This window comes from Rutidosis leptorrhynchoides, chromosome 9 (assembly GCF_046630445.1).
Source record: "Rutidosis leptorrhynchoides isolate AG116_Rl617_1_P2 chromosome 9, CSIRO_AGI_Rlap_v1, whole genome shotgun sequence".
Taxonomy (NCBI): domain Eukaryota; kingdom Viridiplantae; phylum Streptophyta; class Magnoliopsida; order Asterales; family Asteraceae; genus Rutidosis; species Rutidosis leptorrhynchoides.
Window position 1 is genome coordinate 304917112 of NC_092341.1, and position 15442 is coordinate 304932553.

At 34.8% G+C, this 15442-nt stretch overlaps 1 protein-coding gene across 1 annotated transcript; it reads left to right on the forward strand.

Moving 5' to 3' along the window:
- The first annotated feature begins 228 nt into the window (after window positions 1-228).
- Window positions 229-2001, forward strand: LOC139868933 (putative F-box protein At4g29970). The gene is made up of 3 exons (XM_071857267.1): window positions 229-632; window positions 1140-1673; window positions 1968-2001. Exons 1-3 carry the CDS (start codon window positions 229-231, stop codon window positions 1999-2001), a joined length of 972 nt encoding a protein of 323 aa, XP_071713368.1.
- Window positions 2002-15442: the final 13441 nt, after the last annotated feature.

Consider the following 15442-nt stretch of genomic DNA (forward strand, 5'->3'; position numbering starts at 1 on the left):
ATAAAGTAGATAAATATAAATACGAGGACTATTTAATCAATATTCTATTTTGAAATTCGTTAATTTCCAAATCAATATATATATAGAATGGATGGATGGGTTTCAAATTGGATTTTAATTGAGTTTTTACTGTTCATTAATTTCCAAATGAATATATATAGAATAGAATATAGAATATAGAATATTACATTTAAAACACTTGCAATTGCATTCCGTTCCCCAAAAAAAATGGAAACCCTAAAACATGAACAGTCGATAGCTGCGTTCGATCGATTAGTGCGTAAATCAAAGGTTTCGTTCCCAATTGAAATCATTCAAGAAATCATGTCCAGACTTCCGGTTAAATCCATACTCCAATTTCGATCGGTTTCTAAACCATGGCTATCTCTCATTTCTGATCCATCATTCACTAAATTACACCTCAACCGATCCACTGCCAGCCACCGCATTGCCCTGTTGATCACTGCTTACGACACCCAAAATCAAGAAGAATGTCACCTTCTCTCCGTCGAACCTGCCGGTGGAGCCCTCACTCACCTCATGTCACTCTCTATCTCAACAGCATCATCATCTTTTCTCCAATTACTATCCCCCGTTGAGAAAGTATCCGTATTTTCAGAACATTTAAACGGGTTAGTGCTATTTACTTATGGTAATGAACTTTGCATTACTAATTTTGCTTTTGTTGTTAACCCTAGCACACGTGAGCTCTATAAACTCCCGGACCCGGACCCGGACCTAAAGCTGGGTTATCCTTTCAGTATTGTTGGGCATCGTTGCCTGTTTGGGTTCGATGAGTTTTTTTTTTTTTTTTTTTTTTTTTTTTTTTTTTTTTTTGAAAGGCAAGGTTAGTTGTTAGTTGTTAGTTGTTAGACTCGAACTTGGGTCACTCTCGAATCCATGAAACATGGATACCAATGAAGCAAGGCCTCATTGGCTGGGTTCGATGAGTTAAGAAATGAACATAAGATTTTACGCATTAGGAAATTGGTAACGCCTTTTACTAAACCGACTACTGTTGAGTGTATGGTCTTCTCTTTGTTGAGTTATTCGTGGACGAAGATCGATGTGGATCCTTCCTCTGATATTAGTGGGAAAATTTGCCGTTATGTTATAAAACACAGTATTTGTATCAATAGTGTGATACATTTGATGCTTCATGATCCATGTGAAATTTTGGCGTTTGATTTAAGATCGGAGTCGTTTTCGATCATCAAACTTCCAGATGATGCTATTCCCATTCGCATTGGATATGGTACGAGCTACATTAAGAAAGGCAATAATGCATACAAAAGTAACGGTCCCGATTTCATAAAAATCAATGGTTTGTTGGGAGTTGTTTGTCATGATCGTGTAGTGGAAAGCAATGAAATGCACATCTGGATATTACAAGACTATGAAAAGCTTGTTTGGATTAGGGAAACCATTACATTCCCCAAGTCTTGGATTGATTTAGATGAGCCTTTCCCGTTAGATTCAGTTGATATGGATAAAATTGTTTTTTCTTCTCAAAAGGTGTCCGATGCTGCGATTAATGTGCCTATCTATGACTTGAAGACTAAGCGTTTTGAATTTTCACAATGCACTATTGATCATCAATTTCTACGCTCCGAGACAACTCAGTTTAATCATGTTACCAGTTATGTTGAAACTATCTTGCCTATAAAGAAAATGTAACAAGGAAATATTTGATGTTATAGATGTTGCTCGATAAGGAGAAAATATACCTATGAAAAAAGTGTTTTCTGGCTTGCACTTTGTATCTTTCTGGTTGTGTTTATTGTATTTTCTCGTAGACTTGCAGATGCTAAATGTTAAGTAGTTGTATCTATAGACTAGTTAATGAAATCTATGATCGACAATACATATATTTTGGAAGAATGCAATGTTATGACGGTTTTGGCCTTTTGGGAAATCATAACATGATGTTAATTGTCATGACTGTTTTGTTTAGTTTATTGCTACAGAGCTGCTACTCTAAACATGGGTGCTTGTGGGTGATGTTTATGGTAGGTAAGTAGACTAAGGTTATAAATTTATGAATGTTGCTTGACTTTTGACAGCCACAATCAATTTAATTATGTTTGATTGTTGTAATCTCAAAAAGTATGTAAGCTACGATGATTGAAGTCATACACATATTGCTTCTTGGTGATTTTCATCACTAATTTCAAATTTGAAGTTGATGCTATATGTTACGCTCTTATAAGAAGTTAACTATGACACTAACAAGTTATTAAATCCGACTGTAGTGCTTTCCGTTTACTTATTATACGTTTTAGGTAATTAGTGCTGATGATCATGATCATCTACCTCTTATGTCAAGTTAAGGTTCAAAACATGTATTATGATCCCTGAAGTTCAGACATACTTTGGCTGTTGTATACAGTGATTACATGTTTACATCTCTGAATCAAAAAAATTTAATGCGATGCTGTCTCTTTCTCTGCATCAGATCTTTGTTAATTTGCTATGTCACAGGTAAGTAAAATGGGCAGGGCCAAAAGGATTGGGTCAAGTAGGTAACTTTTGGTGTGTGTCAACACTGGTCTATTTGGATTCATTGACCCTATAATACCTAAGCATTGGCAGCACGGGTGGCTCTAGCAGGTTGTTCAACTGCTCAAAACATTTAATTATTTAACGTTGGTTCATATGTGTGGGGTCGGTTTTGTCCCTTTAGAGTTGAAGCACGACCTGAATAGACCCCATTTATGATAAATAAGTTGAAATTATCTCTATATGATACAGATGATGCTAATTGACTTTAATCAGGCTAACTTTGTGTTGGGTGACAATCTAATGAAGAGTTATCTTGTCAATGGCTTAATTCGGATCAACCTAATCCTAACGTTGCAAATGGAGCACTTGGTGTACCTTTCTTAAACGAGTCTTATGTAGATTCACGTAATATATTTTTGTACATAATTTTCATACACCTTTACGACAATCTCTCTCTTTAATGACTTAACTCGAATACGGAGTGTAAACGAGTCTTGGTCTTGGTCTTGGTCTTGGCATTGTGTTCGACTTACTCGGACATGATTTTTGGGATTGGCTATTGGCGTGATGTTTTATTTACTGTCCACTCCACGTTGATCTATAACGATAATACCTTGTTTTTTGCATTAAACACAGGTACTCAGTAGAACAAGATTCTTCCTTGAAAGTTCAAACATTTTTATTTGAGAGTTGTCATTTGAGTCCAAGCTGGTCGGTTAAACCTTTCCTTGCGGTGCTTAGACATTAACAATATTATGTACCCCTCTTGTTTCGGTGGATTTGAAGGTTATGCTCACATGCATGGTGCGACATGGATACAATTATTTGGAGTAAAATTCGAATCTGGACGAATGTCAATATGCCTTCGTTTAGAGATTGGCCAGAATGGATTACATGATATGAAGATCACCACGTGTCTAAAGATTGCAAAGACAAGTTGTTCGTGACTGTTGCTTCTTGTTAACACTCTTTCTTTGAAGAACCATCTTTGATTCTCTTTGTACCTTTTATTTTGAAGGTACTCGGTCACCACACACCACACAAGCAGTGGCGAATGTACATTGAGGGAAGTGGGGTCCTTTGACCCCACTAATTAAACTTTTATATATTTGAGATACTACAAATTTGTATAGGATATCATTAAATTTATAGATAGGACCCTATATTTTTAAAATTAGTGGTTTTTATGAAAATAAATGGCTATTCTTTAAAAAAAAATTACAAAAGTACCACTCAAATTGTACAGGACCCCGTTTAGTTTTGATTAAAAATTGCCACTGCAGACAAGTCTAGAGGTGTTTTTAGACGGCTTTGGTTTTGTATCGATTTGGTTTTGTGGTGTTTTTCTGATTTGCTTTGGTTATGTGGATAGCTAGGTTGTTGTTGCATGATTTGTTTGTTCTTGTTGTATTTTGATCCTTGGTTAGGCGAGACTCGCTGTTAGTTTAGTTTTGGTTATGTTGTTTTGTCGAGCCTTTTCGATTTCTCTTTGTTTGTTCTCCTGGTTGATTCGTGCTCTTCCCTTTTTGTTGGAAGTACTCGTGTTTATATATAGTTATCGTTTTTTCAAGGAGAAAAAAAGCTTGTTATAATCTACTTTTAGCGCCTTACTATAAATTTTCTTTTTTTATATATCTACAGTTCTTTTATTTTTTATAAAATATAACTATTAAAGTTATTGCTATTCTATATTACTCTCTGTACTTTTTTATATCAAGCATTGTTGAATGTAAATGATAAAATTGACATATCCCTAACATTAGTATTAAAATTTTGATAGTATACATTTAGTCACAAAGTGATATTTTATTTATTTATTTATTTATTTATTTTGATCATTATTATACTAATTTTTTTTTTTTTGCAAAGCACTTTTTGAGTTATTATATCTGCTTAAATTTATCTAAGACCTGTAACTGATAAACCAACTTCTCCAAAAACGATGTTAACCTTAGTGATAAAATCGTTTGTCGGATATAATCGGTTAATAAATGTAATACCAACGTCTAACATTGAAAATGAAAAGAAACTAATGTATGTATAAAGGACTTTGATACCTTATTTCGTGTATCCATTAAACTCATGTATCCTTGGCGTCCCACTTATTTCTTCCCGTCTTTTATGTAGTGACTGTAAAATTCTTGTTGAACGGGTGAAGCACAAAGTGGAGGATTGGAAGAATAAATTCTTGTCCTTCGCTGGGAGACTGCAATTGGTTATCTCTGTTGTATCCTTGATGCAAGTGTATTGGTCTTCTGTTTTTATTCTTCCGGATGCCATCATTAAAGACATAGAGAAGATCCTAAGAGGCTTTCTATGGTGTCAAGGGGATATGAAAAAAGGCAAAGCGAAGGTCAAATGGGATGTTGTGTGTTTACCAAAAAATGAAGGTGGTTTAGGCATTAAGCGTTTAAAAGGTTGGAATACATCTCTTATGTCGTATCACTTATGGAGTATAATTACTCATAAGCAATCGCTTTGGGTGCAATGGATACACGAATATCGCTTACGATCAAAAAATATTTGGACAGTGTCTTTGGCTTTTAATGTGAGTTGGGGATGGAGAAAGCTATTGCGTATGCGGGACTCGATCAGACCTTTATTTATTCACGAGATTGGCAATGGTACGTCTACTTCTGCTTGGCATGATAACTGGAGTTCGATTGGCCCTTTAGACAATATTATCTCCGACTCGTGATATATATGCTGCTGGCTTCACGTTAGAATCGAAAGTATGCGATATTATTGATCAATCTGGTTGGAAATGGCCAGCTCTATGGCCTCATAAGTATCCTACGTTGCTTGATATTTCACCCCCTGTTTTATCTAACAACGAAGACAGAATTCGATTGAAGGATGTTTCAGGTGTAAGTCACGATTTCTCTGTTAATAGAGTGTGGAATAATATTAGACCTCATGCTGCTATGGTCCCTTGGTACCATGTTGTCTGGTTTACTCAATGTGTCCCAAGACATTCGTTCTTGGTATGGTTACTTGTTGGTGAAAAGCTCAAGACTCAAGACAAGTTAAAGGCGTGGGAAATATCGGATGACTCATTGTTAGTTTGCACTTTATGCAAAAAACAATTGGACTCGCACAACCACCTTTTCTTTAAGTGCTCATATTCTCAATATGTATGGCAAAAAGTTACTGATCTATCTGATATTTTAGTTGCATGTAATAAATGGAGGGACGTGATCAGTAGGCTGAGTCCTATGGCACATAGAAAAACTGCAAGAAATGTGGTCGCTAAGTTGTTATTTGGTGCATCCGTTTACTTCTTATGGCAAGAAAGAAATAACATGCATTTCAAAGGTAAGTCGCGTACAGGAGATCAACTTTATGAAGTTGTGTTCTCAACTGTTAGATTGAAATTGCTTTCTTTGAAGTTTAAAGACTCGGAGCAAGTGAGGAAGCTAAAAGACAGGCTTGTTGCCTGAAGTCGTTTTGTTCTTTTTGTATATTTTTCATTTATAAAATTGGTGAAACCCTTTACCCAAAAAAAATAAATATATAAGTAGTATATTTCATATGAAAATATGTAATATGTTATTGGGTTATGATACGATAAATGATATTATTATATCTATATATGAATATGAAATATAAAATTGAAGGGTTACACATGATTTTTAAATAAACAGGAGGACTATTTATTCAATATTTTTTTTGAAATGAAGGTGATATTCACACTCTAGTTTTTGATTCATATACACTTTTTATTATGAAAACCTACAATTATATCCTTAATTTTATCTTTATCTTGGGGGTTGAACCTCCATTATTGTAAGTAAAGATATAATACTCTCTCCGTCTCATTACAAGTGTCCACTTACTTTTTGCACACAGTTTTAGGAAATCCCACTAACTTCATTCTCCACCAATCAGAAATCTTCTCTCTCCAGAATAACCTCTTCTCATTGGTTGATACACAAAGTGGACACTTGAAATGGGACATCCCAAAATAGAAAAGTGGACACTTGTGGTGGGACGGAGGTAGTAGTAAATTAGTTGTGTATAGATTAATAATGGTGTGTGTGTGAGTATTAAAATAGATAAACACGAGGACAACTTTCTTATCTATAATAAGAAAACTTTTATGATGTCATTAAAAATGTTAAAAACACACATGGCAAAATTATAACTGTTAGATGAGTTTTCAACTTTTTAATCTCAGCCTTTTAATATCCTGATGGTATCATTAAGGATTTTAATCGGCAGTTAGGAGACCTAATTACCCCGTTGCCCATGATGCAGTTACGAGTAACTGTACCTTCACACATACACCTCATTTTAATATTTTTAGGGCTGATTTCTTTGTTTTCTCAGTCACAAGTTCATTATCTCCATTCAGTCATAAAATTCTCCGCTTCCAATCTACGTAATTGAATGTTTTGCATCGAATGATGTCAACAAAACATGGGTTAGTCTTAGATATCCATCTATTTTTTATGGTTCTGATTATGCCTTATGATAGTTCAATAATCCAAAATCGATAAGCATTCAATATACAATCAAAGTCTACCAGATGAAACACCTTCACAAGATTTTGTACCATAACCCAAAATATAAGCGTGTTCATCAATCATCAATCTTTGAATACAACGATGTGTAATTGTGTAAACGTTAGACAAATAGTATTTTAGTGGATTTTACAATTCTGTATCGTAAACTCTCGCTGCATAATCATAAGGTATCGATTCAATCATATTACTTGTGTTAAGTATCATATAATAAGTGATTTCCTCATTGTTATTTTTTTCATTTTGTAGTGGGTTTTTAAGATTTATTGAATTCTAATTGAATAACACAATCCAAAGCTGGCGTCAGTTGTTGAGAAGAACTGAATGTTGAATACCACAAAGTTGCGTTCCAGTATCGAATTAATATTAGTGCTCTTCGTGTATGGTAATATTGAGGTTTAATGACTATGTTTGATGTATAATAACATGTTCATCACCTGCTTAGTAAAACATAGAATGATCGTATTTTTGCATTTCACTTTGTTTTTAAACTGATTAGCAGCTATATATCATTCTTCCAATGTATGGTAATATTGAGGTTTAATGACTATGTTTATGTTTGTGATGTATGTAACATGTTCGATGAAATGCCTAAATGTGAATTTTGAAGTTTGTATATCAAAGTTTGTATGGATTCTCATATTTTTGGTTCTTGTGTAATTAAAATTTAGTTGACTTTTATATACTTAGGAAGTTATCCTTCTTTTTCGTCATAGTGATTCAATCATTAACACTGAAATCCTTTACAATGGTTTTTTGTAGTGAGTTATTCGAAGAGCACGTTAAATAGTTTGTCGTGGTATCTATGGGTTTTTTGATATTTTTGCAGAAAGGGTCCAGTTTGATGCTAAAAAGTTGCAATAAAGATAAAGGTATGTGTGTCTTCAAATTACTTTGTCATTAATGTTACACATCATGAATTTTGTTAATACATATTTTATATTATGCCTTTAAGCTTAAATTTCCGTGTCCATAAGGTTTGGAAAATGTAAGTTGCCGGATTCTGTTGGATCATCTCTTCTACATGTTAACCTCTATCCTTTATTTATTTTTTTATTTTTTACAAAAGTAGTAGAGTAGTTTATTTAGAGAAGTAATCTCAAGTTTTCAATTAATAGTGTCAACTGAGCATTTATTATCAACTGTAAAACAAGTAGACGCCTGCACCTGTTCGGCTTCAATGTCTGCTATACTTCTCAAGGTATAAAACTTTATCCCTATTTGACTCGTGTTAAGGGAGAGTTATACATTTTACGTCTTTGATAATTTATAAGACCTTGACCTGGCTGCTCAGAAGGTAATTTCAGGCATTTAAAACATACTTTGTGTTTTAGCGAATGTTCTATGTTTATGCACATGTTATATGCCTTTGATCATGCATCCCTGTTCAGGTGATGGTGGGTACTGTGCACTGTTAACAAATGTTTTTCATGGTATGCACATATTCTGACATAAGTGATTCATTTACAAATTTATCCTATTTGAAAGAATAGTTTATCAGGTTCTGGTGTGAATATATAAGTCTACTTTACAACTATGGTGGCCATGTTTTACACATTTACTTATGACTGGGTCAAATTGGGTGATTTTTACCTCTAACCAAAACAAAAGGTTTTAGTGGAAACGGATCAGTTGAATTGGAAGTTTTCTGAACCATAGTTTGAATGCATAGAGCTCCTAATAATTTTATATCGTAATATGTTGATCCACATAACATTAAAGTGATGGAAGTATATGGGGTATGACATTAGTTTGAGGTATGACTATGCATCAAATAAGCTCAGTCATACACCAATTTTACATTGAAGGTCGTAGCATTTGTTCCTAAAACTAACCTTTTGTAACCAATGCTATCTTTAAGTCCTTGGTGAAAGAAAACCTGGTACGTTAAGAGGAAATTATAGGCACCATAAATGTGATGAGACTTTGTTGATTCGGGGTACTTAAACGATGTATCGGTTAGAAAATAATGGGACTACAAAAGGTTATGCTCAAGTGAATTATCTGCAAATGATGTTGCAACTGCTGTTAGCCCAGTTGGTACTGCTCATGCTTTACATAAGATCGACTCGAAAAAAAAAATACGTTTATTCTTGGTTGTCAAGATAAACTGATTACTTATAATAAGTGTACCTCTGAATTTAATGTTTGAATTTTAAGTGATTACTTATAATAAGTGTACCTCTGAACAAGCAACCACGGATTTCCCAATCATCGATCAATATCGCAGCTTTCATGATAATTATACTTAATCTTATACATCGATTATTATTCTTACTAACCATCGTTAAGTGTTAAGCATCGCTCAAGTTGTTAATGTTCAGATTTTGAGGTAGTATATTCAAGTTGCGGTATGTATGGGCTATAACTTCTTTTGCTGATTGCTGATTAATGATGAACACCTCCTTAGATGTAAGTATTAGATATAACTTCTTCTGACTTTTTATGGTCAAAATGCATTTTTTTTGGCAGTGTCCGATTCCTGGGTTTTGGTACTCTTTTAGGCTACTTTGGGGTCTGTTTAATGTCATGCAAAATACCTCATTAACTGATTTCAGTATTATGGGTCAAAGTCAACATTTTGACATTTATACTTTTAGTGATTATGTAGAAATTTTAGTGTTTAACTTGGTGTGCTTAATTGCCCAAGTGCATTATAGCCGGAAGGTCACTCGAGGGTTAAAAAAACATGATATGATTTTTGTGTAGGAGATGTAGAATATAATATCATTTTTCTGATTGCTTTGACTTTTTTGAGTTGACTAGGTCCTCATTATTGGATTTAACCGGTTTGATGATTTATTTGTCTGACTCCAATAAATTAGGTGTTAGATTTAACATTGTGGTGTATTTAGTTGCCCTTAATGTTGCTAAAACATTGTGCAGGGATGATTGGTGGGTCTTAATACGGCTGTGACAGTTTGTAATTGGTATGAAGTATGATAAAAGTAACAGAAATGAAGAAAACAGGAAACTCTTTTTGGTTATAGTTGGTATAGTTGTTGGAATGTGCAGGTTTGGTTTGTGTGAAGAATTGAAGATGGAAAGAAAGGAAGAAAGGAAAGAAAGAAGAATCTGAAGAAGAAAAGGTCACAGAGTTTTAATGTTTGAAGATTAATGGACATTAAGATTTAAAGGTTCGTGGGCTAGGCGGGATTATAGTTCGTATCAGACTCGAATAGATCTGCCGAACTATTGCGAGAAAGATAAAATAAAAACTTATTTGAAAAATGGTGTTCTTTTAATCTCTACCGTCCATTGCTGCAACTATTGTCCAAAGCAATTGCAAACACATTATTTTTAAATAACATTTGCTTGTGAACTAATAATCATAATCATAATAGATAATACTACATAATAATGTTGGTTGGAGTAACGGCAGAAGCATTTGAAAAATATAATAGGTGACTGTACAAAAATAGTAGGAAGAAGCTTCCTCATAAGTTTGTTCATGGACTTGCTTTTCTCTCTAAAGGTTTTCTTTCATTACATATTACCTAAATTATGAAAACTATGAACGTTTTACTTTTTTTTAGCAAATCATAGTTTGCACAAAAATACAAATGTTGAGTAAATAAATGAAACGTTAACATATGGCGTTTGGCTTAGTTGAAAGCGTTCTCATTAGTCTATTTTAATGAATATTTTTAACCAAATACAGCCTCCAAATTGTTTCTACTCAAATGTTGGTGGTATAATATTATCGTTTTATCTCTATTGTTCATCAATATAAATAATTACGTAAATGAGCAAGAATCATGTATGATCAACACATTTGGTTCTAACTGGGTCTACTTCAACCCGTTTTAAAAAATCAAGCATTTCGACCCCAGTTGGTATTGAATTGTAGTATAATCTGCCCGACCCGCCCAGATTACCACTCTATAATTTGATTCTTATTATTAACTGTTTTACTTTAAGTGAAACTGGGTTCATGGTACGGACCCGTTAAAACTATCAATATACCAAGAACCACTAGCAGCTAAACAACTCATGTCAACAAAAAAATTTAGTCGAGCGTGTAACAACAGTTTATATTCACGATGACATTTATTTACTATACTAAAGGCGCTATTTGTAAGTGACATTACATTGTCTTCTTCGGCATATTTATTTTAAAAATTCCGCGAATACGCGGGTTATAAGCTAATTTATTTTTAATTTTTTATTCAACATTCTATATGAAGTATTATTACCCTGTAAAACACTTTGCTGTTGGGGGATTGATATTTCCACCATGAATTTTACTATATCCACCCAGATGTACTAATTTACCTTTAATGATGGCTTGTACAAAATTGTTGTTATAGTTTTTTTAGGGATATTGTTGGAATAGAAGCATGAAATGATGGTGGAAGGATACTCTTGTTGTTGCAATTGCATTCCGTTCCCCAAAAAATGAAAACCCTAAAACATGAACAGTCGATAACGGCATTCGATCGATTAGTGCGTAAATCAAAGGTTTCGTTCCCAATTGAAATCATTCAAGAAATCATGTCCAGACTTCCGGTTAAATCCATACTCCAATTTCGATCGGTTTCTAAACCATGGCTATCTCTCATTTTCGATCCATCATTCACCAAATTACAGCTCACTCGATCCACCGCTAGCCACCGCATTGCGCTGTTGATCACCACTTTCGACACCGATACTCAAAAATATCACCTTCTCTCCGTCGCACCTGACGGTGGAGTCCTCACTCACCTCACGACACTTCCTAACCCAGCAACATCACCTTCTCCCTTCTTAAGACGCCCGCCACCTCTGGTAATGAACTTGGCGTTGAACATTTCGCTTTTGTTGTTAACCCTAGCACGCGTGAAATCTATAAACCCCCTTGTCCGTACCTAAAGCCTGATTATACTTTCAGTAATAATTTGCGTCCCTCTTACATGTTTGGGTTTGATGAGTTAAGAAATGAACATAAGATTTTATACATTAGGTTTCAATTGGTAATGCCTTTTACTAAACTGACTATCATTGAGTGTATGGTCTTCTCTTTGTTGAGTTATTCATGGAAGAAGATTAATGTGGATCCTCCTTTTGATATTGGTGGGAAAAATTACCGTTATACCAGAAAACACAGTATTTGTATCAATAGCATGATACATTTGATGCTTCATGATCCATGTGAAATTTTGGCGTTTGATTTAAGATCGGTGAAGTTTTCGATCATCAAACTTCCCAATGATGCTATTCCCATTAAAGATGGTACGAGCTACATTAAGAAAGGCATTAATGCATACAAAAGTAACGGTCCCGATTTCATAAAAATCAATGGTTTGTTAGGAGTTGTTTGTCATGATCGTGTAGTGGAAAGCAATGAAATGCACATCTGGATATTACAAGACTATGAAAAACATGTTTGGATTAGGAAAACCATCACATTCCCAAATTCTTGGATTGATTTGGATGAGCCTTTTCCGTTAGATTCAGTTGATATGGATAAAATTGTTTTTTCTTCTCAAAAGTTGTCTGTGGATGCGATTAATGTGCCGATTTATGACGTGAAGACTAAGAATTTTAAATTTTCACAATGCACTATTGATCATCAATTTCTACGCTCTGAGACAACTCAGTTTAATCATGTTACCAGTTATGTTGAAACTATCTTGCCTTTGAAGAAAATGGAGCAAAGAAATGTTGATCCGATAAAGGTTTCTCGATTGGGGAAATTCGAAAATGGTACCTGGAAAAGTCTTACAGAAAGTGTTTCACTGTGCGGAAGTAAACAATGAACTCCACTCATACACATCCGTTTGCTTTACAAGGCCAAGTTTGCATTTTGTATCTCGCTGGTAGTGTTTATTGTATTTTCTTGTAGACTTGCAGATGCTAACTGTTAAGTAGTTGTATCCCTAATATTGTGTGACGGGATCTGTTTGTGTAGGTTTAGTGAAATCCACGTTAGAAATCCAACTTATGTGACGGTTTTTGTAGGCTTAGCGAAATCTGCGTTAGATATATAAAACTTATGTGATGAGTGTATATAGTATTAGCTGCCTTGCTTGTTATCAAATGACTTTTGATTTGAATCATACGCTGTTATATGATACTCCCTATTATATTTCGTAAAACTTTGTGTTGGATGTCCAAAGTTTTTTTATTTTAAGCACTTTGAGAAAACGCAAGCTTGTTATCAAATGACACATTTTATGCTTCAAGATCCATATGAAATTTTGGTGTTTGATTTGAGATCAGACTTCCGGTTAAATCCATACTCCAATTTCGATCAGTTTGTAAACCATGGCTATCTCTAATTTCTGATCCATCATTCACCAAATTACACCTTACTCGTTCCACTGCTAGCCACCGCACCGCCCTATTAGTAACAGCTTACGGCGTTGATACTTTCGAGAATCACCTTCTTTCCGTCGCAGCTGACGGTGGAGGCCTCACTCACCTCATGACACTCCATAAGGGTCCATTTATGACTGGAAAATTCTCAGTATCGGAACATTTAAAAGGGTTAGTGTTATTTAAATCCGATAATAGATCTGTTTTTAGCAATTCCGCTTTTATTGTTAACCCTAGCACACGAGAGATCTGTAAACTTCCATGTCCTCCTGACCTAAACCCGGGTTATACTTGCAGTAGGGTGTTTACCTTCTACCTGTTGGGTTCAATGAGTTAAGAAATGAACAGATGATTTTAAACATCAGGATGCTTACTCCACCGATAACGCCTACTAAAATTTCTGTAGAGTTTATGATCTTCTCTTTGTTGAATTATTCGTGGAGGAAGATTGATTTTGATCTTCCTTTTGATATTAGTATGTCTCGTCTGCGTTGTTGCAAAATAAGTATTTGTGTCAATAGTGTGTGATACACCTGTTGCTTTACAATCCGTCTGAAATTTTGGCGTTTGATTTGAGATCTGAGAAGTTCTCAATTATCAACCTTCCAGGTGATGTTGTTCCCATTAGAATTGGTACCAGCTACACCAATAAAGGCGAAAGTATGTACAAGAGTAACTATCCCTATTTTATAAAAATCAATGGTTTGTTGGGAGTTGTTTGTCATGATCGTGTGGTGGAAAGCAATGAAATGCACATCTGGATATTACATGACTATGAAAAACGTGTTTGGATTAAGGAAACCATTACATTCCCCAAGTCTTGGATTGATTTAGACGAGCCTTTCCCGTTAGATTCAGTTGATATGGATAAAATTCTTTTTCTCTCTTCAAGAAACTTGTCTTTGGCTGCGATTAATGTGCCAATCTATGACATGAAGACTAAGATTTTTAAATTTTCACATTACACTAATGATCCTCAATTTCTACACTCTGGGACACCTCGGTTTAATAATGTTTCGACTTATGTTGAAAGTCTTTTGCCTTTGAGGAAAATGGATTTAAGGAATATTTGACCTGAGAGAGGTTGCTCGATAAGGGGGAATCTCTATCAATGAAGAAAGTGTTTTAACTGTGTGAAGTGATTAATGAACTCCCGCACAATCGTATACCATCCATTTGCGTTGCAAGTTAAGCATGCATTTTGTATCTTACTGGCAGTATTTATTGTATTGTGAAGTAGTTGTATCTCTAATCAAGCTAATGAAATTTATGATTGACGAATGACGTATATATTGAGCTGCTACTCGTGCTAAACATGGGTGCTCTTGGGTGATGTTTATGGTAGGCTAGTATATTAAGGTTATTAATTTTTATGAATATTGCTTGACTTTTGACAGTCACAATCAATTTAACTATTGTAATTTATGTCTGATTTTTGTAACCTAAAAAGTATGTAATCTCCGATTATCAAAATCACTCATATTGCTTATGTTGATATTTATCACTAATTTCAAATTTGAAGTTGATGCTATATGTTATGCTCTGATTTCAAGTCAATTATCAACGCCAAATCATGTACTATGCATTTCTATGGTCAAACACACATAACCCATTTTGCAGATCACACCAAACCGGTGACTTCTGGGTTTATATAATCACTACAAACCTATACAATTAGGGCACCAAACCTGCTCGTACTGCCGCAACCCCAATGGCGGCCTTACTTCTTTTGTTGATGATCATACACCTTCCATCCCCTACTATGACCCAACCCAATTTACCACCAACTCCCACCATTGCAGAATGTGGCCCACGTATTCTTCCATTAGCCACTTGTGCACCATTTGTTCAGGGTGTGTCCTCAATACCGACACAATCATGTTGTGATAGCTTGAGGCACGTTAATGAGCAGCAGCCTCGTTGCCTGTGTCTATTGCTAAATAACTCAGCTTTGAGCTCTAGCTTCCCTATTAACACAACTCTTGCTCTGCGACTTCCACTTATGTTGTAGAGACCCGTCCTAATCCATCTGGACGAAGTCCATATCGATTACAAATGGTTCACAATAGTTGATTACATAGCGAGGTACTTGACCTCTATATGATATATTTTACAAACAT

Excerpts from the sequence above, each read along its gene's own strand:
- LOC139868933 (XM_071857267.1), top strand. The coding sequence starts at position 229 with ATGGAAACCCTAAAACATGAACAGTCGATAGCTGCGTTCGATCGATTA. Across the intron at positions 633-1,139 it reads TTTTCAGAACATTTAAACGG|TGTGATACATTTGATGCTTC; the intron begins GTTAGTGCTATT and ends TTGTATCAATAG. Across the intron at positions 1,674-1,967 it reads ATCTTGCCTATAAAGAAAAT|AGCTGCTACTCTAAACATGG; the intron begins GTAACAAGGAAA and ends TTATTGCTACAG.